Below are 21,955 nucleotides of genomic sequence, written 5' to 3' on the forward strand. Positions count from 1 at the left end.
TTTGGGATGGGTGAATGATCGCAATTGGTCCAGCGTGAATCCCAGACATGTAGAAGTCTCAGGAAACAGATGGTTTCTTTTCTGCTGAATTTAAGCCTGAAAAGATGTAGACCCAGGATTTTTGGCAGCAATCTTGTTACACTGTGGAGAGGGAAGCGAACATGGAAGAAAGTAGAGCCATGTGATGGTTAAGGACCAGATCGTGTGACAGTGTTTGACTGCCTGGGGTCAAGCCACATCTAAAGTCTGACCTCTGGACTTTTCAGTTCCATAGCCAATATATTCTTCCTTCTGCTGAAGTAATTTTAAGTCAGATTTTCCAGAACAATATGGAGTACTTCACGATAGCAATTCTAACGTGGCCTCTCTGAGAACTAAAGGTTGATACTTCTCTGGCTCCAGACACCCTCTAGGTATAAGCCCCATCCTTTCTCAAATTCTCCCCAGTAAGTTCAGAAGTGCCCAGGAGACCCCTCGTGTGTTCAGCAAGCTAATCCTTTGACATTCCCTCCACTCCCACTGGGAGTGAAGGGAGCCTCCTTATTCTGCAGAAGCTGGGAGTGGTAACCCTGTCTGGGTCGTCCAGTAAAGCATGTAATAGTCCATACCGAGGGGACAAAAATGTGCACCCTCTTAAGGCGGTTTGCTGTCTGGGTCCAGGTTGCTGAGTTGCTGGTGTCCCACCCAGCAGCACAAAGGTGCTGCTCCTGCTTGCTACTCTATCTTCACAGCTCCATTTACAGGGGACTTGCCTTGTGCCAGGCTCTATCCTGGACACTTTGCACTCATTCTCATATGTAATCCTCACAGCAGCCTCAGAGGTGGGGTAATTATTGTATCCCCCATTTAACAGATGAGGAAACTAAAGCTCAGATAACTGGGTTCCACAGCTTCCAAGACTGTGTGCTTAAACAGTGTCCCATGAATCTGCATCTGGCCACAGGGATGGGCGGATAGCTTTGGAGGGGAGTCCAAGGGAGGGAGAACAAAGATGGGACATTTGGGGCTGTAGGAAAATTGAAAAGGAGCCCTGGTAGCGCAGTGGTTAAGCTCACCCAGAGGCTCTGCGGGAGAAAAAGCCTGGCTATCTGCTCCGGTAGATTACAGCCTAGGAAACCCTATGGGGGCAGTTCTACTCTGTCATATAGGGTCAGTACGAGTCTGAATCCACTCGACGGCAACCGGTATGAGTCAGAATCGACTGGAAGGCACACAACAACGGGAAAGTTGAAATGGTCGCTTAGGTTGAGAACGGCGATGAGAGCGTGTTGAGAAGGCTGCTTGAGGGTGAGAGTGGGCCCAGTCCCAGAGCCCGACTCGAGCTGGGGTGTGCTACGCGGCGACTCAAGTGGCCACGGGGTTTTCCGCGCCCAAAGACATCTCGCCCACCAGGTGCGGGCGGCTGGTGGGGCGGGGCCTCTCTGGGCCCACCCAGGCCCAGGTGGGGCGCCCAGGGCCCCGGCCTCAAGAGCTGCTGCGCCCCCGCAGGGGTGGCAAGGTGTAGCGAGTCCCTGGCTGTCCCGCTGACTGGCTGTCGGGCCGGGCCCGCTCGGTGCTCCGGGACTGGCCGGGCCAGGCCTTTGCGGGGGTGGAAGAGGAGGGTGCCGCGCCCTGCCCGGCCCAGGTGTCGTCTCCGGGGGCGGGGTTTGGGAACTGGGCAGCAGGAGATTCCCGGCCAGACTAGCGGGCGGGCGTCGAGGGACAGAAGCAGACGAGACCCGGCAAAGCCCGGCGGCGCTGGAAGCGCACTGGGCGGGCAAAGTTACAGAGCCGCCAGCATGTTCGCCCGAAACCACCGGAGCCGAGTCACCGTGGCCCGGGGCTCCGCCCTGGAGATGGAGTTCAAACGCGGCCGCTTCCGACTCAGTCTCTTCAGCGACCCGCCGGAGGTGAGAGTCCCGCGCCCCTGCCCGCCCCTTCCCCGGCTGCCGCAGCCTCTGGCCGCCTCTGCGCCCTCTCCGCCGCACGCACGAGGGGGGCGGAGACGCCGCAGTTTGGACACAAAACAGTGCCCGAGTTGTTGACTTTTTAACAAGTAAGGCGCGGACCTCTGCACGTGAATCGGACCTGTGCCGACCCAGACACTCCCTGGCCGGGTTGGGATGATTTGCCTCTGCCTGGAAAAACTCCCGGGCATCCCAGGGCAGAAGCAGGTGGGCAAGCTTGGCAGGCCCCAAGAGCTCAGACTCTTGGCCTGGCCTGGGCTCCCGCTCCTTCCCGGGTCACCGGCCCCATTCCACAAACCTGTCTTAACCACTTGGGACACCCTCGACTTCTAGGTCAGGTCTCTGCCCCTTCCGCGGAAGCCCTTGGCTGGGCTGGGGAGGAGGTGATTTCCCATTCCCAAACTTTCGGCCTCCTTCCCTGGGGCCTAAAAGGAGCCCAGTCTCTAGGCTGAGCGTTTTCTCCCGGGCCCACCGGTCTACACATGGTCCCGGACTGAGCCCTACCTGTAACTCCCCAAAGAGGTTCGGGAGGGGCTTGAAGATATGGGGCTGAGGCAGGACTGCAAGGGCCAGCAGCCCCCTCCCTGTAGGACCTCAGAGAGGCTTCTGTCTTCAAGGTCAACCTCACACTTGCCCAAGGACAGCCCAATTCCAAGCTCTTTCCCCTTCAGGCCTGGAAAGGGTTAAGACAGGACGGCCTTCCTCCCGCCCCCTCTCCCTCCCCGCCGGGATTCCAGGCCTAGCTTTTGCCCTTTCCCTCCCGCCTGCCCTGAACAAAGGCCCTTTCACACTCTTATCCCAGTGTCCCGAGCTTCTCTAGTTCCGAGGTTAGCGGACTCGGGGGAGGGGACTTTTGTCGGAGCCCGCCTAGCAACCCCGCCTGAGGAACCTGTGCGCGCGGGGGTACGGGCGAGGCCACGGGCGAGGCCCGGGGACCAGGGGGAGGGGCCTGTGCGCTGGCGCCGCCCCCGGGATGAGCCCCGCCTTCGGGAGCCAGCACTGAAGAGCCGGGGCGGAGCCGCAGGGCACTAGGGGAGTGTGACTCCGTGGGCCTGGGGTGGAGGGGGGGCAAACTGCAGCTGGCTGGGAATCGGGGCTGGTTTCCTGTCTGGAAGGGAAGGGGCCCGCAGAGGGGAGCGGGGTTAGCAGCAGACAGGCACACCCCTGACTTTCTCTCTCCCTCCTCCCTCTCCTCTCTTCTGCTGGAAAAGCGAGGTAATTGTGAGTCCAGGGTGGGGCGGGCTGGATGGGGGCCCTGAGTTGCAAGCGGTGGCTCTGGGAGCTGGGCTGCAATACCTACTCACCCCTTTGTCCCACTCCCTGGGCTCCTCCTCCGTTCAAGTCCTCAACTCCGTCCCTCTTCCTCCTAACTCTCAAACTAAGCCAGAACCCCTCTTGGAAAACTCCAACCTCCTGGCAAACCCCACGACTTTGCAGGACCTGCATGAGACGTCCTCTCCCTGCCCCCGTCCAGCTGTGCCTGCCCCTCACGCCCTCTCTGCACACAGATTCTCTGTCCACTAGGCCAGGGATGTGGGCGGGGGCTGGGGAGGGGCCAGAGTCGGAATGAAAGGGCCTTTTTCTTCCACAGCTGGGAGAACAGCTGCCACCAAAGCAAGACTGGACACTGTGTGCCCAGAGCCCCCTCTGCAGCTGGCCTCTCCTCCTGGGACCCCGCTCATCCTCACCTCGCTTTCCTTTCCTCCCCTGCCTGGTTCCCAGCAGGGCCTGGAACAGCAGGCAATAGGCGAGAAGTTTGTCACAGCAGCCAGAGGGGTCTAACAGGAGCCCGTAGGGACAGGGGCAGCCTTTGCCTACTGCCCAAGAGCTGCCCTTCTCTTTCAAGATTGAGAGCAGTGGGAGGAGGAACTGTGGGGCAACGTGGTGCCTGCCCCCCCTTCTGGAGGGGTCTGCAAGGGAAGGGGCGCTGGGGGGCACAGAGATGCAGGACCGATTGCACATCCTGGAGGACCTGAATATGCTCTACATTCGGCAGATGGCGCTCAGCCTGGAGGTAATGCCCCACCCCTGGAGTACATACCTCCTCTGTCCACTTGCATCCGAATACTCCAGTCTCTGCCCTGCCTGTCCCTGCTGGGACTGAGTGGGGAGGGGAGGGCCTGCTTAAAGTGGGGAGAGGGGCAGGTGGTTCTTGGGTGCTTGGTGAACCCAGACTCAGTTCCTCTGATCAGAGCATTATGGTGGCAACAGGGTCTTCATATCTATTTTTGGAAGCTCTGTGGGTGGGTGTGGACATGTTTTCTGGGGATGAGGGCTCCTTTTAGGTATGAGAGGAAGAGGAGTTCAATGTGAGACAGATTTGCAGCTAGGATGCAGTCTCGCTCGAGAAAGGGAAAGGAGCTCTGGAGCAGGAGTATGCTATCTGCGGGCCCTGGAGATGGCAGGGACGTGTTTATTCATTCAGTTATTCTTATAACACACTTCTGGAACACCTGCTATGTGCAAAGCTCTGTTCTAGACCCTGGGAACACCTCAGTGAACAAGACAGGAATGGTCCATTCTAGTGCGGAAGAGACAGCAGACATGCGAAGACATAAAGAAATCATCTCACATGGTGAAATCATGATGGAAACAGGAATGTAATCAAAATTGGGTGAGGAGGGCAGCATTAGATGTGGGGACCATGGAGGCCCTCTGTGAGGAGATCTTTGAGCTGAGACCAGAAGGACATGAAAACGTGAAGACTGGAGAAAGGGCTTTCCAGACAAGGTATAGTGAGGGCAAAGATGAGGATGAGGTGATACATTTGTGGGAAAGAAAGAAAACCAGTGTGGCTGGAACACAGTAGCTGGGGTTGAGCTGGTGGGCAGCAGTCAGATCATACAGGGCCCTGAAGGCCATGATAGGGCACTTGGATTTTACTCTGAATGTGATGTTGGACCATGGACGGGCTTTATGCAGGGGAATGACTGATCAGTTTTTAAATGATGGCTGCTGTGGAGAATGGACTGGAGGGATGTGAGTGGAGGGATTTGGCAAGTGAGGTAGCAGAAGACCAGGTAGGAGGTTATTACAGTCACAGGGGTGTGAAACTGGTGGTGTGGATTATAGTGCCCATGGAGACTGGGAGAAGAGGGTGGATTTCAAATGTTGGGGGTAGATCTCACAGGCCTTCTGATGGCTTGGATGTGAGCGGTGAGGCAAAGAGAGGACTCCAGGATGATTCCCTGGTGTTTGGCTTGAGCACCTGGGCGATGTGGCCATTTACTGAGATGGGGAAGAGGAAGGACGTTGTGGAAGTGACTTCCTGGATGAGGCAGGAGGTTGCTGTGGAGGGAGGTGAGAGGCACGACTGTAAAGTCTAGGTCAGGAATGGCAAATTCATTGCTCACGTGCTGCTGCCTTGAGTCGCCTCTCCCACTCCCTGGACCACAGTAGACATTGCTAGTCAGTCACAGCACTCTCTACCGATAAGCCCAGATGTGGCCTCAGAATCTTTCTCAGCACAGTCGTGGCATAAATTGTGCAGGTTGTGCCCTTCGCAAGTGATCCAGTCAGAGGCAGCAGCCCTGTTCTGACTGGGGCTACATCAGGAGGGGACACCTTTGTCTAATTTGTTTGCCTGGAGGGGGTCATCTTTTTCTAATTTGCAGAAAGGTGCCCAGTGAGGCCGTTGGGGCTCTGACACTAGCTAATTGTCCTGTGTTGGTACATGAGATAAATCTATTAGCCATCCTTTGTCATCTGACACTATCTAATACAGTAGACAATAGTTTATGTGAGGAGTCCTTGGATGGTGAAAATAGTTAAGCACTTGACTACAAACTAAAAGATTGTCAGTTTGAACCCACCTAGAGACACCTCGGAAGAAAGGCCTGGTGATCTGCTTCCAAGAAGTCACAGCCTTGAAAACCCTATGGAGAGCAGTTCTATTCTGTACACATGGGGTCACTATGAGTTGGAATTGACTCTACAGCAGTTAGATGTGCCTATTTAATTAAAATAAACTAAAACATTTAGTTCCTTAGTTGCTCTAGCCATATTTCAAGTGCTCGTGTAGCTAACGGCTCCTGGACATTTCCATCATTGCAGAAGGTTTTATTGGACAGAGCTGGTCTAGATATTTAAATGTTTAGACTCTGCACCCCCTCTGCCCCCACCAATGTAGTTTTTCTCTATGGGAGGCCTACCCAGAGTCTTGGGGTAGAGGAGGGACTTTATTTTCACTTTGACCATGCCTTCCTCAGCCATGGGCTGAGGATGCTGTGCTCTTTCTTCACCAAGCTCAGCTTGTTCCCTCCTGCACAGGTTCTCAAAAGAGAGACTCGTTGATGTTTCAGGGGATGGCAAAAGAGGTAGCAGAAAAGAGTAAATCTGAGAAGACTTTCTGGAGGAGGTGACCTTAAACTGAAAGTAAAGGGGAGGTGGGAGTGGGAGAAAGGTTGTTTTTAATTATGTGCTGGGCCCAGGTAGAGGTTAGGCTTTCCCATTTAATCCTCAAACAGGGCTACGAAGGAGGTGGAATCATCCCCAGTTTACAAATTATGGCTGCAAAGGTTAAGTTCTCACAGTTAATCAAGTACCTAAGCCAAGATTTGAACTGATTACCCAAAAGTAGCTCTGGTGAGATTATGAAGGGACCAGAAGACAGAGACAAACTGAGCAGGAAGTCAGGGACAGAAGAGAATGGAAGGGGCGGGAAAGGGTATCCACTAGGCCAAATGTGTGCTGGGGCTTCTCGCCATGACTCATCCTCCTTCAGCACCCTGGGCCCTAACCCAGGTCCGGCTGAGACCCAATTCCGGGCTCTCTCCCAGGAGAGTCGGGAAAATGCTGCTTGCTTGGAGAGAGGGATGTGTGGTTGGGGAGGGGGGCGGCATGGAGCTCTCCTTGGGGTGGGGTGATAGGGGGCAAAGCACAGGGGTCCAGAGCCTGCTCCAGGATTTCTAGGGCGCTTTTGACTGTGGGGCCTTGGGGGAGAGGATTTGGGGCTGGAGGGCAGGAGGGGATTGTATGGGCCCCCAGCCCTGCTCATTCAGGCTGCGCCCAGCAGCTTCTCTGGGGCTCAGATTTCCGTAATTCATATACTACTCCCCCCTCCCTATGCTCCCAGGCAAGGGGTCACCTTTGAGGACAACCACAAAGAGCAAGGGGCCTCCCCACCCCGCTCCCGTCCTCCACCTCTGGCGTGAGTGCAGCGCCGAGGGCCGGAGGCCTTTGCAGGACGACGTGGGCGCTCCCGAAGGTCCAGTCGTGTAGTCGCGCTTCCCCGAGCTGGGACCCTCGTCTGCCAGGAGCCCTGAGGGACTGCCCAAGCCCCGGCGCCCCTTGGCCGCTCTCGCGGCAGTTGGGAGCTGATGTCACCAGCGCCCCGGGCGCCGCGGGCGGGTGCGGCTGCGGCTGCGCTGGCGCCTCTGCTCCTCCACTCCCCACGGCCCTCGGGCCTCTCTGGCTCCGGCTCCGGCTCCGGCTGCTTGTACCCCGCGCGCCTCCTGCGCCTGCGCCGCACGAGTAATGGACAGGGCTGGGGAAGGATCCGTGAGTGCTGGGGCGACGAAGCTCGCCAGGAGAGGGTTGAGGACGCCGCTGCATCACCCTTGCCCTCATCCCTTTGGGGTGCTGGATGCCAGGAGCTGTGTGCAGAACGGGGTGGGGGTTGGCAAGTAGCGAAGCTTAGCGCAGGTGGGACCCTGGTGCAGACAGACATAGCCGGCTGCTGGAGGGACCCGGTGGGCTGGGACAGCTGTGTAGTCTGGGAGGGCTTCCTGGTGGAGGGGGAGTTGGAACGGGTTGGCCTATTTGGGAAGGGCAGGATGGGAAATAGGTGGGTAGTGCTGAGGTGAGGGGTGATGAAAAGTCTGATTTTGGCGCACTGGCCCAGGAAATGGATAATGAAGGAAGAATCGGCAGGGAGGCTGGGCAAGGCTTTCGAAAGGGAGTTTGGGGAGTTCAGGTCTTGGAGACTTAAAGGTTGGAGCCACTAGGGACAGCAGCAAGGAAGCAGAGTGTGGAGGAGAGCTGGTGTGAGCGAGAAGACAAGTTTTGGGTGGTCACATTCACTCCCCTCCTCCAACTGGGTAGCTTGACTTGCCTTGCCTCCAGAACCATCTGCACACTGATCTGAGTTAGTCATCCACCTCCTCTCTGAAGCCTTCCCTGGTCACCTCAGCCACAAGCAAGCAGGGCCTGTTTCCTGTGAGAGTGTTTTTGCAATGACAAGGCACTTGTGAAGCAGCCATTAATGGCCGCATCTCTCACCTCCCAGCTGGATTTTAAATGTAGAGCTTTGGACAGCAGAGGGATGCTCCACTGTTCTGAAATAGCAGCATTAAAACAAGCACCCCACCATTCATGTATACAACGTGCTGGGCGTTGTGTTAAGTGCTTTATATCCCTGTCTCACTGAAGCCTCATAACAATCCTAGGATGTGGGGACTAGTTCCATCCTTGTTTTACAGATGGGGAAACCAAGCCTTAGGGAGGTTGAATAAATTGCCCAGTGCTTTAAAATAAGTTTCTTCCCAGCTTCTCAAGAAAATGGCAGGGCTGTGACTCTGACCCAGGTTTGTCTCAGCTCACACAAGTGCTCTCAAGCTCTGCTCTGTGACCAGACCTCTAGGGCTCCTTTCTGAGCAAATGTTCCTGAGAATCCTGGTGCTTCTCCCAGTGTCTCCCCTCTGGTCCATATGCACAGCCTGCCCAGCCCCTCATACCTGGAGCACCTGCCTTACTTGCCTTTCCATCCCCATTCCCTGCCTCTGTCCTCACCCCCCAAGCTCAGAGGGCCAGAAGGTGTGAATCCCCTAATTTGGGGTGTGTATGGGGTTCTATGCAGCATGGGTGAACTCTGTAGAAGGTGTGCTCCTTCTCCACTGTTGCCTTGCCAACAAGATGTTGTCCCGCATCACTTGAGTCTTTGGAGCAACCCACAATATCTGTGTCCATTCCTTTTAGTTGGTGGTTCTCAGCCCTGGCTGCACCTTGGAATCTCTTGGGAAATGTTCAAAAAATCACATGCCTCACTCCTAGAAATTCTTATTCTGCAAGTCTAAGATGGGACTTGGTAAATTTTCACTCGAAGATTTTACTTTTTTAAAAGGTTTCATTAAAAAAAGTTACAGATTCCAATAATACAGTAGTACAGTAGGTATATATATAATGTATAAATTTGTTTTCCATTCCTGGCTCCCAGTCCCACCACTACTATTTTATGTATATATGAGAGAGAGAGCAAGAGCACCCTGGTGGTGCAATGGTTAAGCACTCGGCTGCTAACCAAAAGGTTGGCGGTTTGAACCCACCAGCCCTCTGCGGGAGACAGATGTGGCAGTCTGTTTCCGTAAAGATTACAGCCTTAAAAACCCTATGGGGTGGGTCTACTCTGTCCTATGGGGTCTCTATAAGTCAGAATTGACTCGATGGCAGTGGTTGTTATATAGAGAGAGACAGCTAGATACAGAGTCAGTCCGTGGGGGGTGCAAGTGCTTAAGTGCTTTGCTGCTAAATGAAAGGCTGGCCGTTCGAGTCCACCAAGAGGTGCCTTGAAAGAAAGATCTGGCGATCTACTTCCAAAAAATCTGCCATTGAAAACCCTGTGGAGCGTAGTTCCACTCTGACACACATGGGGCAGCCATGAGTCAGAACTGACTCGATGGCAGCTGGTTACTGGTTATGTATATAGGTATATATACACATACAGACACACACACACATATGTATATCTATCAGGCACAAATAGTAGCATGCTGTAATACTGTTCTGCTTTTCTCACTTCATATATTTTGGAGATTTTTTTTTTTTTTTTGCACACGTGTGTGCCTCATTCTGATGTCTGTGTAATATTTTAGGGTATTACACACATAGTAATATACAAACTGTATTAGTTTCCTAGGACTGCCTAACAAAGTAAAACAACAGAAATTTATTGTTTCACATTTTTGGAGGCTTCCTGTTGTGTGCTGTCGAGTCGATTCTGACTCAGTGACCCTATACAACAGAGTAGCACTGCCCCATAGGGTTTCCAAGGCTGTAATCTTTACGGGTCTTTTATCCTGCAGAGTGGCTGGTGGTTTCAAACCACTGACCTTTCAGTTAGTAGCTAAGCACTTAACCATTGCACCACCAGGGCTCCTTTTTCGGATGCTAGAAGTCTGAAATCAGGGTGTTGGCAGAGCCATGCTGCCTCCAAAGGCTCTAGGAAAGAATCCTTCCTTGCCTCTTCTAGCTTCTGGTGTCTGCCAGCAATCCATGGCATTCCTTGGCTTGAAGATGCATCACTCCAATCTCTGCCTCTGTCTTCACATGGCTGTCTTCCTCTGTATGTGTCTCTGCATCTCTTCGTATAAGGACATCACTCATATTGGATTAGGACCCACCCTTCTCCAGCATGACCTCATCTTAACTAATTACATCTACAAAGACCCTATTTCCAAATATCACAGTCAGAAGTACTAGGGGCTAGGCCTTGAACATATCTTTCTAGGGGACACAATTTAATTCACAACAGTATGGATGTGCTATAACCAATTTAACCAGTGCCCTATTGCAGGACTTTTAATCTTGCGATTTAAAATAATGCTGCAACGAATATTTTTGTACACAGGTGTTTGCCCATGTGTGTTTAAGTATACCTGTAGGATAAATTCCTAGATATTGAATAGCTCCATCAAAGGATATGCAAATTTATAGTTTTCATAGATTTTTTTCCCCACAAATTCTGCTCAAAAGAGGCTAAAGGAATTTTTATTCCCACCATCAAATGTGTGAGAGCATCTGTATTTCTACAAAGCTTCCCTGGTTATTCTTGGGCAGCTGAGGTTGAGACCCAACCCTTGCTCCTGATTTGTTAAAACGTTTAAGTTTCTTAGTTTCTCCTTGGCCACAGCCCACCTGGGGGCTGGGGGGTGCTTCAGCCTGTCCCCTGCCTGACATTTCCTTCTCACCCTGGTCAGGACACGGAGTTGCAGAGGAAGCTAGACCATGAGATCCGGATGAGGGAGGGGGCCTGCAAGCTGCTGGCAGCCTGCTCCCAGCGAGAGCAGGCTCTGGAGGCCACCAAGAGCCTGCTCGTCTGCAACAGCCGCATCCTCAGCTACATGGGCGAGCTGCAGCGGCGCAAGGAGGCGCAGGTGCTGGGGAAGACTGCCTGGCGGTAAGTAAGCAAGGGGAAGGAGGCCTTGCCGGGAGCTGGAGGCCTAGGGTGGTGGCAATGCATTATGTGTACATATGGAGTGTGGCTCACCCTGAAGAGGACCTCCCCATGGAGCCTTGCCAGGGGCCTGCCAGGCACCTCAGGTGTTCTCCCTCAGCAGCGTGCTATCTGCTGGCATACCAGTGGCCAGGGCTGGACTCAGGAAAGCCAGTGCATCCGGTGGAAGGCAAGCAGTCTCAGGGGCAGTAATGCAAAAGCACTAATTCACTAAGCCCTGCCTATGATCTGATGAGTCTCGCTGGTAGTTTCTGGAAAGCTAATTTTCTCAAAGCCAGTTCACCAAATGGCCAATTTGCTCAATGGCCAATTTACCATAGCTTGTTGTATCTGGGGTTTACCATCAGAGGAGGGATTGGGAAAGGACATAATAAAAAGCCATTTAAGGGGAACTACCCATTCACATAAATTAGATTATGCATTCTAAAAGGGATCAGCTCTGGATGGGAGACACGAGCTACACGGCATTATACTCCACGGATCTGACAAGTTCACAGTGAGATGGTTGAGGTGATACTGTGGTAAAACTAAAACACTGGAGAAAAGATCCTCAGTAATTTGGCAAATGGATCTTTCTGAGAATTGGCTATTTTGGGTAAATTGGTCATTTGGAGAATTGGCTTCTGGCAAAGTGGCCTGCTGGGTCCCACTGGGCAGAGTGGGGAGAAGGCCCCGGCCCTTCATTGGCCTGGTGCCCATCCAGCTCAGTCAATGAAGGCTGACACAAGGGAAAGTTGCCAGGAACCCTCCAGACCTCACCCATGCAGCCACCAAGAGAAGGCAGGAAACCCACTCTACAGCTGCCCCAGGAAGCTAAAGGAAGGCAAGCAGGCAGGGACAGCTTCTTCTGTGAGAGGTGGCTGTCGACAGGCTCTGCCCTGCCCAGAGACATTACTCAAGTCCCCACATGGCCCAGGCAGTGTGATTTGAGGTACACCCCAGATCTGTCACAGCTAAACACATTGCCATTAGTGCCACGTCATTAAGCTTAAGGATCTACTAGATGGGTGGGCAAGGGAGGGAAGGAAGGCTGGGTGTGTGAGGCCCTGTACTAGAGAGCTTGGGGCACTGTGAAGGCTCAGCATATCTGGCTGGGGGTTAAAGGAGAAATCAAAGCCTGGTGTGAGGTGGGAGGGGGGAAAGGGTTTGTGGTGAATGGAACATAAATGTCCCCTACTTGCTTTTTTTTCTCCATCATCAAACACTGGTCAACTTATTTTCTGACCGACCAGTACCCTCCTACATCAAAGAAGCAATGAGACGGTGGAAATGAGCAGCCTCCCTTCTTGTCAAAAAGACAAGCCTGCAAACCCCTCCAAGTGTGGGGTTTTAATGGAGAAGAGCCCTTGAAAAGGAGTCTCACTGTAGGCACCTGTCCCCTCAAAGCCTCACTTGTCCCTGGCAGGTGTCTGTGGATGTAGTCAGGAAGGGAGCTAACGTGGCTCTGGTGTCCCCAAGCCCAGGAATCCTCCCCCAGTCCATCAGGCCTGCCACGTCAGCCTGACTGGGGCCTGGGGGCTGGGCCCGTGGGACCAGAGGTGGTCCTAGAGCCCTTGGGAACTGGAGCGAGGGGGAGCAGAATCTAGAGGCCAGGCTAGGACATTGTGATTTACCCACAGGCCTTTTGACAGCGGCCCGCCAGCTGACCGCTCCCCCTGCCGCGGCCGGGTCTGCATCTCTGGTAAGGAGCACAACTACCCCCCGCTGGCTTCCCTTGCCCAACCTCATGACCTCTTGCGCTGTCTCAACACCTCTTCCTCCCTCTCTGCCCCTTAGACCTCCGGATTCCACTCATGTGGAAGGACACGGAATATTTCAAGAACAAAGGTGGTGAGTTCCACATACTCTGGGACAAATTCAGGGGAGTGACTGAGGCTAGAGGCCCTTGTGGGGCATGTTTTCACCAGTTTTGCCTGCTTTGCCCCAGACCTGCACCGCTGGGCTGTGTTCCTGCTGCTGCAGCTAGGGGAGCACATTGAAGACACGGAGATGGTCGTGGTAGACAGGACCCTCACGGACATCTCCTTTCAGAACAGCATGCTCTTGTGAGTACCTCGTCCCTGTGGCTCCCTTTGTCCATGCTGCCCCAGTTCTCAGATGAGGTGGCTATAGGGGAGGAGAGGGAGGAGGGGAGACGGGAGCCTGGCCTTCCCTGGGGAGTTGTCCTGTGCTTGCACCACCCCTCCCTGCCTGAGTCTCCCACGACTTCCCCATGACCATCCTTCTCTCCTTCTCCCACACTCCGATAGTGCGGACGCGGGACCAGACTTCGAGCTGCGGCTGGAGCTGTATGGCGCCTGCGTGGAAGAGGAGGGGGCCCTGACGGGTGCTCCCAAGAGGCTTGCCACCAAACTTAGCAGCTCCCTGGGCCGCTCCTCAGGGAAGCGTGTCCGGGCGTCGCTGGACAGTGCTGTGGGCTCAGGGAGCAGTCCCATTCTGCTCCCCACCCTGGCTGTGGGGTAAGGCCCTACACTCCCACAGCTCCCTCAGCTGTTTGTACCCCAGCCACAGGTGACCTCTCAACTGTACTGTGTGGAACCTGTTCTGCACTGCTGCCAGGACATGCAGACAGATGTGAATGAGCAGCGGCCACACAGCTGTGAGGCACTCTGCCCCAAACCAGCTGAGAAGACCAATAGGGAGGCAGGGAGAGCTAGGCTCTGGGCTCTGAACTTTTAGCAACAGCAAATACGTCTTATGAGGGTAGATCAAAGCTCCCTGGTTGGAGCAGGGAAGCCTGTGGTGGTGCCTATAGCCACCTAGAGGCATCCTGTGGAACCAATGGGACTCTGAGGAGCAGTGTGAGAACCTCTAGGGCAGTGGCATCACTAGGGTTGGTGTCACCCAGTGTGGTAACTCATGGTGTCACCCCCCACACTAATTACCACAATATTATAGCTAAAACACCAGAAAATTTGACAAAATCAGCGACTATAAAAACACCAGCAGCAATGAAAACAACAGTGTGTGCTTATGGTGCATGCAGACAAAACCACATGATTTGAAGCGTCATTGTAATCGGGTAACCATGACAGCTCTGACTGGGGCACATTAACGCGAAAACCAAACCTGTTGCTGCTGAGTTGATTCCAACTCATAGCGACCCTATAGGATAGAGTAGAGCTGCCCCATAGGGTTTCCAAGGAGTGGCTGGTGGATTGGAACCGCTGACCTTTTGGTTAGCGGCCGAGCTCTTAACCACTGTACCACCAGGGCTCCAGACTGCATGAGAAGGTTCAAAAAGTAAATTAGCCTTGTAGGTATATCAATACACGTAAGCTAGGCTTATGAAAAATGTTTTTGTTGTTATAACTATGGGGATATTTTTCTAAAAAATAATAAATTTCTGCTGAATCACTGCACAGAAATTTTATAGACAGTCATTTGGGTGTCACCCCCTCTGACAGTGTCACCCAGTGCGGTCCGCACCCCCTACACCCTTCTAGTGATGCTACTGCCCGAGGGTAATGAACAGAATGCTGGTTTTGGAGACGGAGGTGGATCCAAATTCCAGTTCCACCGCTTACCAGTTATAAATTACAGTATGGGCAAGTTTCTTAACCTCTCTAAACCTCAAGTTACCTTGTCTATTAACTGAAGAATGCTACCAATGTCCCAGGGCTGCCCTGGGAATACAGTGGGATAACATGCCAAACACGAGACCTGGCACTTGGAGGGGCTCAATGATGTCTGTTCCTCACCCCCGCTGGGGAGGCAAGCTAGGACTGCAGTTTTGTGTGGGGCAGCCCTTACAGTTCCTGCCACTGAACACACCCCACTTGTTGAAGCCCACTTCTGTCTCTCCTACAGTGGTCCCCGTTACCACCTCTTGGCACACACCACACTTACCCTGGAAGCAGTGCAAGATGGATTCCGCACACATGACCTCACCCTCACCAGTCACGGTGAGTATGGGGGTGGGCGCTGGATGGTGAGAAGGTGCCATTTGGACAGTCCCCTGTTCACTCCTCACCCTTACCCTGCCCTTCCTCCTCCCCCAGAGGAGAACCCTGCCTGGCTGCCCCTTTATGGTAGCGTGTGTTGCCGCTTGGTGGCCCAGCCTCTCTGCATGACTCAGCCCACTGCAAGTGGTACCCTCAGGGTACAGGTGAGAGGGCCCCTGAGGAGTGGTTGGGAAAAGGGAGAAGGCAGATGAGAGCTGATCACTTGGGAATAGAAAGGCTTCTGAAAAATCAAGATCTGGGTGGGCAACATGAGAGATTGGGCAGGAGGCTGGGCAGAAAGGAGGAGGTTCTTGATGCCGGACTGGGAAAGAAGGGTGTTGGGGGGTGTGACTCCCCTAGGAGACCTAGAGTTCTTTATGCAGCAAGCTGGGGAGCTGCAGAGCTGGGCCCGAGTGCACGGAGTCCTGAAAGGCACAAACCTCTTCTGTTACCGGCGCCCGGAAGACGCAGATGCAGGGGAAGAGCCGCTGTTTACTATTGTGATCAACAAGGTAACGGATCCCCTGGGGGTGAGGCACCAGCTGCCTGGGCCCAGAAGCCTCTCCTTTAGGCCCTGGGAGGGTGGGTGCAGACCTCAGCGAGAGAGAAGCTGGCTTCCTATTCCTAACCATACTCAGCTTCGGGGCCAGGAAGGCTAAGGAGGCCATGGTTTCCCCCACCAGCATCACTAGAGGATTGTCCCATTCACTCACCGGCCTCAGCCCCTGCCAAGTGTCAGAGGGTTCTACAGTCCATTTAGGGTTTTTCATCTTCCTCCCCTTCTTCCCCTCAGGTTCAAATCTGCATCTACTTCACCATTTCGTGTTCTTCTCTCCTGACCCAGGTCCAACCGCCCGTCTTTGCCCACCAGCCCTTTTGCTGGCTTTCCTATCTACTCTTAGATGTGTTGAGGGACCTCAGGCCTCAGTGTTCTTGCCCTCCTCTGTGCCCTGCTTTACTCAGTTCTCTCTCATGACTCAGAACTGGTTGTCTCATCCCCAGCCCTTTCCTGCCATCCCTTCCTGCTCTCATCAGTAGAAGGCAAACGAGAGGGCCCAGCTAAGGCCCCACCAGCTCCTTCTAAGGCAGGGATGATCAAGCCTGCCTGGTGTCACTGCCAAATTCTGTGACCAAGGTGTGGCTGGAAGCAGACCCCTTCTCCTTCCTCCTGCAGGACACTCGGGTCCGGGCAGGAGAGCCGGACCAGGCCCCAGGGCGGCCCTTCACCCTGAGCATCAGTAACCAATACAGGGATGATGAGGTGAAGCACACTTTTCAGACAGAGAGCCGGGGTGCCCTGCAGAGCTGGATGGAGGCTCTATGGCAGCTCTTCTTTGACATGAGTAAGAGAAGAAAGGGCTGGGGCATGGGAGGGGCTGGGCTGAACCTTTGTAAGGCCTGGGGAGGGACTGGGGTTTCTTATTTTTATGAAGGGCTTCTGTTTCAAGAATGTGTGGGAGGGAATGTAGCAGAAGAGAGGGCAGCGGGGCATTCTAACAGTCCTCTCCCTGGCCCCTCATCCATGCTCTCCCTCTAGGCCAGTGGAAGCAGTGCTGTGATGAAATCATGAAAATCGAAACACCTGCTCCTCGGAAACCACCCCAGGCACTAGCCAAGCAGGGGTCCTTGTACCATGAGATGGGTGAGTGAAAGAGGCCACTCCCACAAATCTAGGGAGCTGATGGGAAGTGGGGCTGGGGGCCTCAAGGGACCCAGGTGACGGAAACAGAGCGAGAACATACTTTGGGCTAAGGCTGAGAGCTCTGGGAACACCAGTCCCACACAGTGTCCTGTTGTATTCCTTTCTCCTCTCCAACTCTGCTGAGAACCACCTCCACCAGAGTTCAGAACAAAACCCGAAAGAACAAATTTCATTTCATGGATTTCTCTCCTAACTTCTTCTTTTCTGTTTCCCTTTCTGCATGCGGACTCCTGTCTCTTCCTCTGACCCCTCGCTTGCCTGGCTCCGCTTTCATTTTTCTTCTCTTTCTTGGTTTCCTCGCCCACTTCTGCATCCCCCTCATCCCTGTCTACCCTGCGCCCTGCATACCACAGTCTTATCAGAGCCTGTGGCCACAGGGGGCCCAGGTGAGGGGCTGCTCCTGCAGGATAACACAATTTCGGCTGAGATCCGGGCTTTGCTTTCCTCCTATTACGGTGAGAGGTGATGGTCGGGGCTGGGTAGGCCTAGAGCCTCAGCTCTGACTAGCTCCCTCCCCTCAACCTCTTCCTGGTGCCACAGCTATTGAGCCGCTGGACGACATCGCAGCGGTGACAGACATCCTGGCCCAGCGGGAGGGCCCGAGGCTGGAGACGCCCCCACCCTGGCTAGCAATGTTTACAGACCAGCCTGCCCTGCCTAGCCCCTGCTCACCTGCCTCAGTGGTCCCAGCCCAAGCCCGGATCCATCCCCTGCCATGGGGGCGACCCCGAACCTTCTCCCTGGACGCTGTCCCCCCCGACCACTCCCCTGGGGCTTCCCGCTCGGTTGCCCCTCTCCCTCCTCAGCAATCTCCACAGTCCAGAGGCCTCTGCAGCAAAGGCCCACCCCATACTTGGCTCCAGTCACCAGTATGAGAGAGGAAGGTGCTGACAACAGGATGCAGCCAGAAGAGGAAACGACCTGTGTGCAGTCGGGCTCTGGATACGGCGCTGTCTGCTGCAGGCTGGCCAGCCTGGCCTCCCCTTCCTCTGCTGGACTGGGAGTAGGCTGGGGAGGGGAGCCAGAAGCCCAGCTCAAGCTGTGATTGCCATGGTGCTGAGCGATGCATTCTCAGGGCTGGCTGGGACCCCCTAAACACTTTCTGGGAGAAAACTGGAACCACCCCTGCCCTACCTGCCTGCACTAACCAGCTTTGAGGATGGCACTGAAGAGCCCTGGGAGGGAATGCCTCCCCTGTGACTCCCACATCCACCATTAAAAGTTATTTAACAGCAGCCTTTTCCTGGCTCTTGAGGACAGGTTGCCTCTCTGCTTGGTCTGGACCTCCCTCCCTTCCCTCCTTGCCACTCCCCCCACCCCCCCAAGTTGTGAAGTGTGACTGTGATATTGAGTAATCAGACAAGGGTTGGGTGCAGAGGATTCTTTATAAATACTACAGGGAGAAAGGAAGGCTGCCCTTCTCTCACACACTCCTGAATCTCAGGATCTCGGCGAGGTCATAGCCAGTCACTGCAAAGGAGCTGCCGGAGGGGTCACAGAATCGGGCACCACACACCTGGGTGTCTGGGACACACTCACCGTGGCAGTGCTCCACCTGGGGAGAAGGGGGCTGGTCAGGGCTCTGCAGCCCTGCCACTTGGGCCCTCCACCCTACCCCTCCCATGACACATACCTCAATGTTGTCACTTTCTGGACTTCTGCTCAGCTTCCAGATATGCACAAAGGTGTCCTCGGCTGCAGAGAGTAGCTATAATAAAAAGGCAGGGAGGAAGGGTTGGGACGTGTTGACAGGGGACTGGTACAGGGTGGAATGCCCAGTCCAGGTCCCCTGGGGAGGGGGTGACACTGAGTGTCAGAAACAAGCCTGTGGTGTTCCTCTCAATACCCCAGCACCAGTATATCGGGGAGAAGAGACTGACCTTGCCCACCTCAGGAGCGAGGTCCAGGGCACTGATGGCCCGGGCATGGGCGTTGATCTGGACGTGTAAAGTGCCTGTACTGGCTTCATACAGACGCACTTGCCCATTCCCATAGCCTGCTGCTATAATCCCCTGCCATAGCTGCACGGAGGGGCACGGGACCCTGCAAAGGTGACACCCAACTTTGATCTCCCTGGACCCAAGCCCACTCCCTGTCCCAAAGCTACCTCAAGAAGGTCCCCTTCCTCCTCACCTACCCGAATCCTGCAATGCTGGTCAACAATTTGAATTCAGGCCCTGACTTCCAGACACACAGCAAGCCTGAGTCATCTGCCGTCACCATGTCAGCCACACAGTCCTGAGGGGACAGGTGGGATCAGCCCTTCCCTCTTCCCTTTCTCCCCTGCTGTGGTCCTATGCACAGGGCAGGAGGGAAAGGGAAGCAGGATTTGTATCTTTGCTTCTCCAGGGAAAGGGCGAAGTACGGAGCCCTCACTGGCTGGGCCCATCAGAAACCCTCCCCAGGGTTTCCTCAGGAATCAAAATGTTTTCCTTGCATTTCTTAGAGTCTCACAACCTCCCCTATCCCATCCCCTCCTACCATGTGTTAGGAGCGGGTTTATAACTGTCCTTACCGGATAGATGATGAAACTGAGGCCATACGGTTATAAGCTTCTGGAGGTCTTACAGTGAGCCAGTTACAGTCACCACTAGACTCTAGCCCCCTAGACCTGACAACAGCCAGCCAACATGCCCCAGACGCCTGCTCTGTGCCAGGTCCAATGGAAAATACAAATCCGAAGAGCCACACCTTATTCTCAAGAGGTTTGCAATCCAATTGGGGAAAGAATAGTTTTTTTTGAGCTTTGAGCGCAGTACCAATTCAGGGTTCAGTTAAAGGAGATCAGTGGGAGCTGAAATGGGGGAAGGCTCCTTGCGGAGGGTGGCACTGGAGCCACATTAGGTAGGACTTGTCCAGAAAAGGAAGCTGCATCTTAGAGAGCATGTATTCCAACCTCTCTATTCGCACCAGTGTTTAAAAGTCTTAGTGAACTATAAAATGCCACATAAATGTAACGTATCTCTGGCTTCATCACTAGACCTGAGATTGCTGAAGCCTAGGAAAGTGCAGCAGTTTGCCCAAGGTCATACAGCTGCTTAGTGGCAGAGCCAAGACTTGAACCCATGTCCCCTGCCTACCAGGGTGGGTAAGGCTCCTAGGCATGAGAAGGGGAGTCTACTCACCTGTCCCTGGGCAGGCTCGGTGGCAATGTCTGTGACTGGTGTCTGGTGCCCAGCCAGCTCCTCACACAGTGCAATGTTGGGTCCCTTGACTGGGACGTCAAACACCAGCACACGGCCCGACCACGTTCCTGCAGCCGGAACCAATGCCCCACAGATGGCTTCCTGACCCTTCCAGGTCTCCAGCCACCACATTCAGCACTCCCTCCATCCCAGAGACTTTAGTAACAAACCCACTTCTCAATGCTCCAACAGCCCGGCCTCTCCATTCACTGGCCTCATCCTATTCCCACCCTGCCCCTCTGAACCCTTCCATTGGCTTTTTGGAATTTCCCAGATCCCCTCCACTTCCACCCTCCCCTCTAACCCTCTACACTTGCCTCAGATCCTCAGCATCCTCCTGGCCTGAAGCCCACACCTCTATACCCCAGTACCCACACCCCCACCATGCCCTGCCCTTGACTCCCTCACCCACACAGACGAAGTGGCCACAGGCAGCGATTCCTCGGGCAAACACAGCATGTACTGCGTATGAAGGGGAAAAATATCATAAATCCCTTCCCAGACCCAGCAAAGACCCCCTACCCCCACCCACTCACATGATCCTGTAGGTACCTGGAGAGGCATCTCCAGAGTTCAGTGCATGCCAGTAGACCATGACAGAGCCATCAGACTCATACATCTGGAAGACAGGGAAAGGGCTAGAGACTAACCCAGCTGATCTCTGCTGAGCTCAGTGCTGAGTATTTCACACTTATGTTAGTCTTAGTCCACTTAATCTTCAAAACAACTCTGGGAGGTAGGCACTATTTTTATTCTCATTTTATGGAAGGACCCTGAGGCTCTGAGAAGTTAAATAACTTGCAATTAGCCACACAGCTAGTAAATGGGTAGATATTGAAGGAGGTGGTACTTAGGACACAGATATTGAAAGGGCATTTGGGAATTGGAAAAGATGGAAAGAATGAAGATGAAAAATAGAGCGGGACTGGGCTAAGGATGTGAAAAGTTTGGAATTGTTAGAGTCAAGTAGGGAGGGGTCTAGGGGCTTTGGAAAGAGTTGAGAAGACTGTGGGGCAGGGCAGGAGGGTTCTCTTGTTACCTGTATTCCCCGATGTGAGGTGAGTACCAGCAATACTCGGAAGGGGAGGATACACCAGTGGACCTGGAGGGAGGTGGATCAGAGTAGGAAAAGTGGTCAGAGCAGGGGCTCTGAGGGGTCATCAGAACAGTGGTAATTCTGGAAGTTAGGAAAGGACAAATGGGTAGGTCAGGGTTCAGAAACAACGTCCCCAACTCCAGCCCTCACCTGGGTAATAAGTGGGGGGCTCACTCCAGCGCCCTGCTTAGCATAGAGCTGGCGCTGGGCCAACGGCACACCCTCAGGGGCAGCGCTGAGAAGCTGAGCGCTGGGTCCATGGACAACACCAAAGTGCGTGAGGTTGTGGGTAGGCAGCTGCAGCACACTGAGGTTGTTGCACAGGGCGGCAGCCGAGCCTCGAAGGGGGATGGGGCGCTCCCGACGGAACATCCTGGGGAACCGACACCAAGATCACAGGGCGCGCGGGAACAGACGACAGCGGGGATCCCTGCGGGGGGGAGCTGTCATGAGGCGCTGGGGAACCCCCTGGGACTGAGTCAGGATGTGGTGGGAGGCCCCAAGGACAGTGATGGGGAGGGTCACATGGCGTGGGGTACGTCTCGTGGAGCCGGAGAGGGGAGCCCCAATGCTGGGTCATGGGGCGGTGGGGGAAGCCAGGGGGAGGGATGGTGATGGCACTGGACGCGATCGCCTCAAGCGCCCGTGCCAACAAGCCAGGATGAAGCAGGGCAGTCCCTGGTCCTTCCTCCCTCGGCTCGGTTGCCCGCAGATCCCTGGCTCCGGTCAGCGCTCGCATCCTTAGCCCCAGGCCCGCTTGCCTGACTCCAGGATCGTTCGGTCCCTCAGAATCCGCCGCCACCTTAGAGACGACGCACGTACGCACGGCCGTTGGGCGGGGCGAACGGCCCGAACTGCCGTACGCTGCCCGGTTGCCGGGACAACCGTGGGCGAGGCAAGCAGCCCTGCGCGC

General features: G+C 54.5%; 2 protein-coding genes across 4 annotated transcripts; one reads left to right on the plus strand and one right to left on the minus strand.

Annotated features, from left to right (window-relative positions):
• Window positions 1-1,669: 1,669 nt before the first annotated feature.
• RTKN (rhotekin) lies at window positions 1,670-18,018 on the plus strand. 3 transcript variants are annotated; one of them, XM_004369174.1, is made up of 13 exons: window positions 2,935-3,161; window positions 3,538-3,960; window positions 10,859-11,058; window positions 12,735-12,796; window positions 12,892-12,945; window positions 13,043-13,160; window positions 13,365-13,574; window positions 14,926-15,020; window positions 15,117-15,223; window positions 15,443-15,571; window positions 16,234-16,402; window positions 16,597-16,701; window positions 17,302-18,018. In XM_004369174.1, exons 2-13 carry the CDS (start codon window positions 3,889-3,891, stop codon window positions 17,634-17,636), a joined length of 1,656 nt encoding a protein of 551 aa, XP_004369231.1. In that variant the 5' UTR covers window positions 2,935-3,161; window positions 3,538-3,888; the 3' UTR covers window positions 17,637-18,018. The 3 variants fall into 3 exon arrangements, with proteins under 3 accessions (XP_004369230.1, XP_004369231.1, XP_004369232.1); XM_004369173.1 differs by lacking the exons at window positions 2,935-3,161; window positions 3,538-3,960 and adding an exon at window positions 1,670-1,889; XM_004369175.1 differs by lacking the exon at window positions 3,538-3,960.
• Window positions 18,019-18,127: 109 nt separating this feature from the next.
• On the minus strand, window positions 18,128-21,869 carry WDR54 (WD repeat domain 54). The gene is made up of 10 exons (XM_004369176.2): window positions 21,804-21,869; window positions 21,193-21,415; window positions 20,986-21,048; window positions 20,499-20,565; window positions 20,355-20,408; window positions 19,887-20,014; window positions 18,899-18,999; window positions 18,642-18,804; window positions 18,395-18,469; window positions 18,128-18,316 (listed from the first exon to the last, which is right to left on the minus strand). Exons 2-10 carry the CDS (start codon window positions 21,412-21,414, stop codon window positions 18,185-18,187), a joined length of 1,005 nt encoding a protein of 334 aa, XP_004369233.1. The 5' UTR covers window position 21,415; window positions 21,804-21,869; the 3' UTR covers window positions 18,128-18,184.
• Between the last annotated feature and the right edge of the window lie 86 nt (window positions 21,870-21,955).

The sequence above is a fragment of the Trichechus manatus genome, unplaced genomic scaffold, assembly GCF_000243295.1.
Source record: "Trichechus manatus latirostris isolate Lorelei unplaced genomic scaffold, TriManLat1.0 scaffold00004, whole genome shotgun sequence".
In the NCBI taxonomy this organism is placed as follows: Eukaryota; Metazoa; Chordata; class Mammalia; order Sirenia; family Trichechidae; genus Trichechus; species Trichechus manatus.

Bases quoted from the DNA above. Each gene is read 5' to 3' on its own strand.
- RTKN (XM_004369173.1), top strand. From the start codon at position 1,779: ATGTTCGCCCGAAACCACCGGAGCCGAGTCACCGTGGCCCGGGGCTCC. The intron at 15,224-15,442 runs GTGAGAGGGCCC...TTCTTTATGCAG, and splicing joins GTGGTACCCTCAGGGTACAG to CAAGCTGGGGAGCTGCAGAG. The intron at 15,572-16,233 runs GTAACGGATCCC...TTCCTCCTGCAG, and splicing joins TTACTATTGTGATCAACAAG to GACACTCGGGTCCGGGCAGG.
- WDR54 (XM_004369176.2), bottom strand. From the start codon at position 21,414: ATGTTCCGTCGGGAGCGCCCCATCCCCCTTCGAGGCTCGGCTGCCGCC. The intron at 20,409-20,498 runs GTACCTACAGGA...CTTCATACGCAG, and splicing joins CTCTGGAGATGCCTCTCCAG to TACATGCTGTGTTTGCCCGA. The intron at 18,805-18,898 runs GTAGGTGAGGAG...TCACCTTTGCAG, and splicing joins ACCAGCATTGCAGGATTCGG to GGTCCCGTGCCCCTCCGTGC.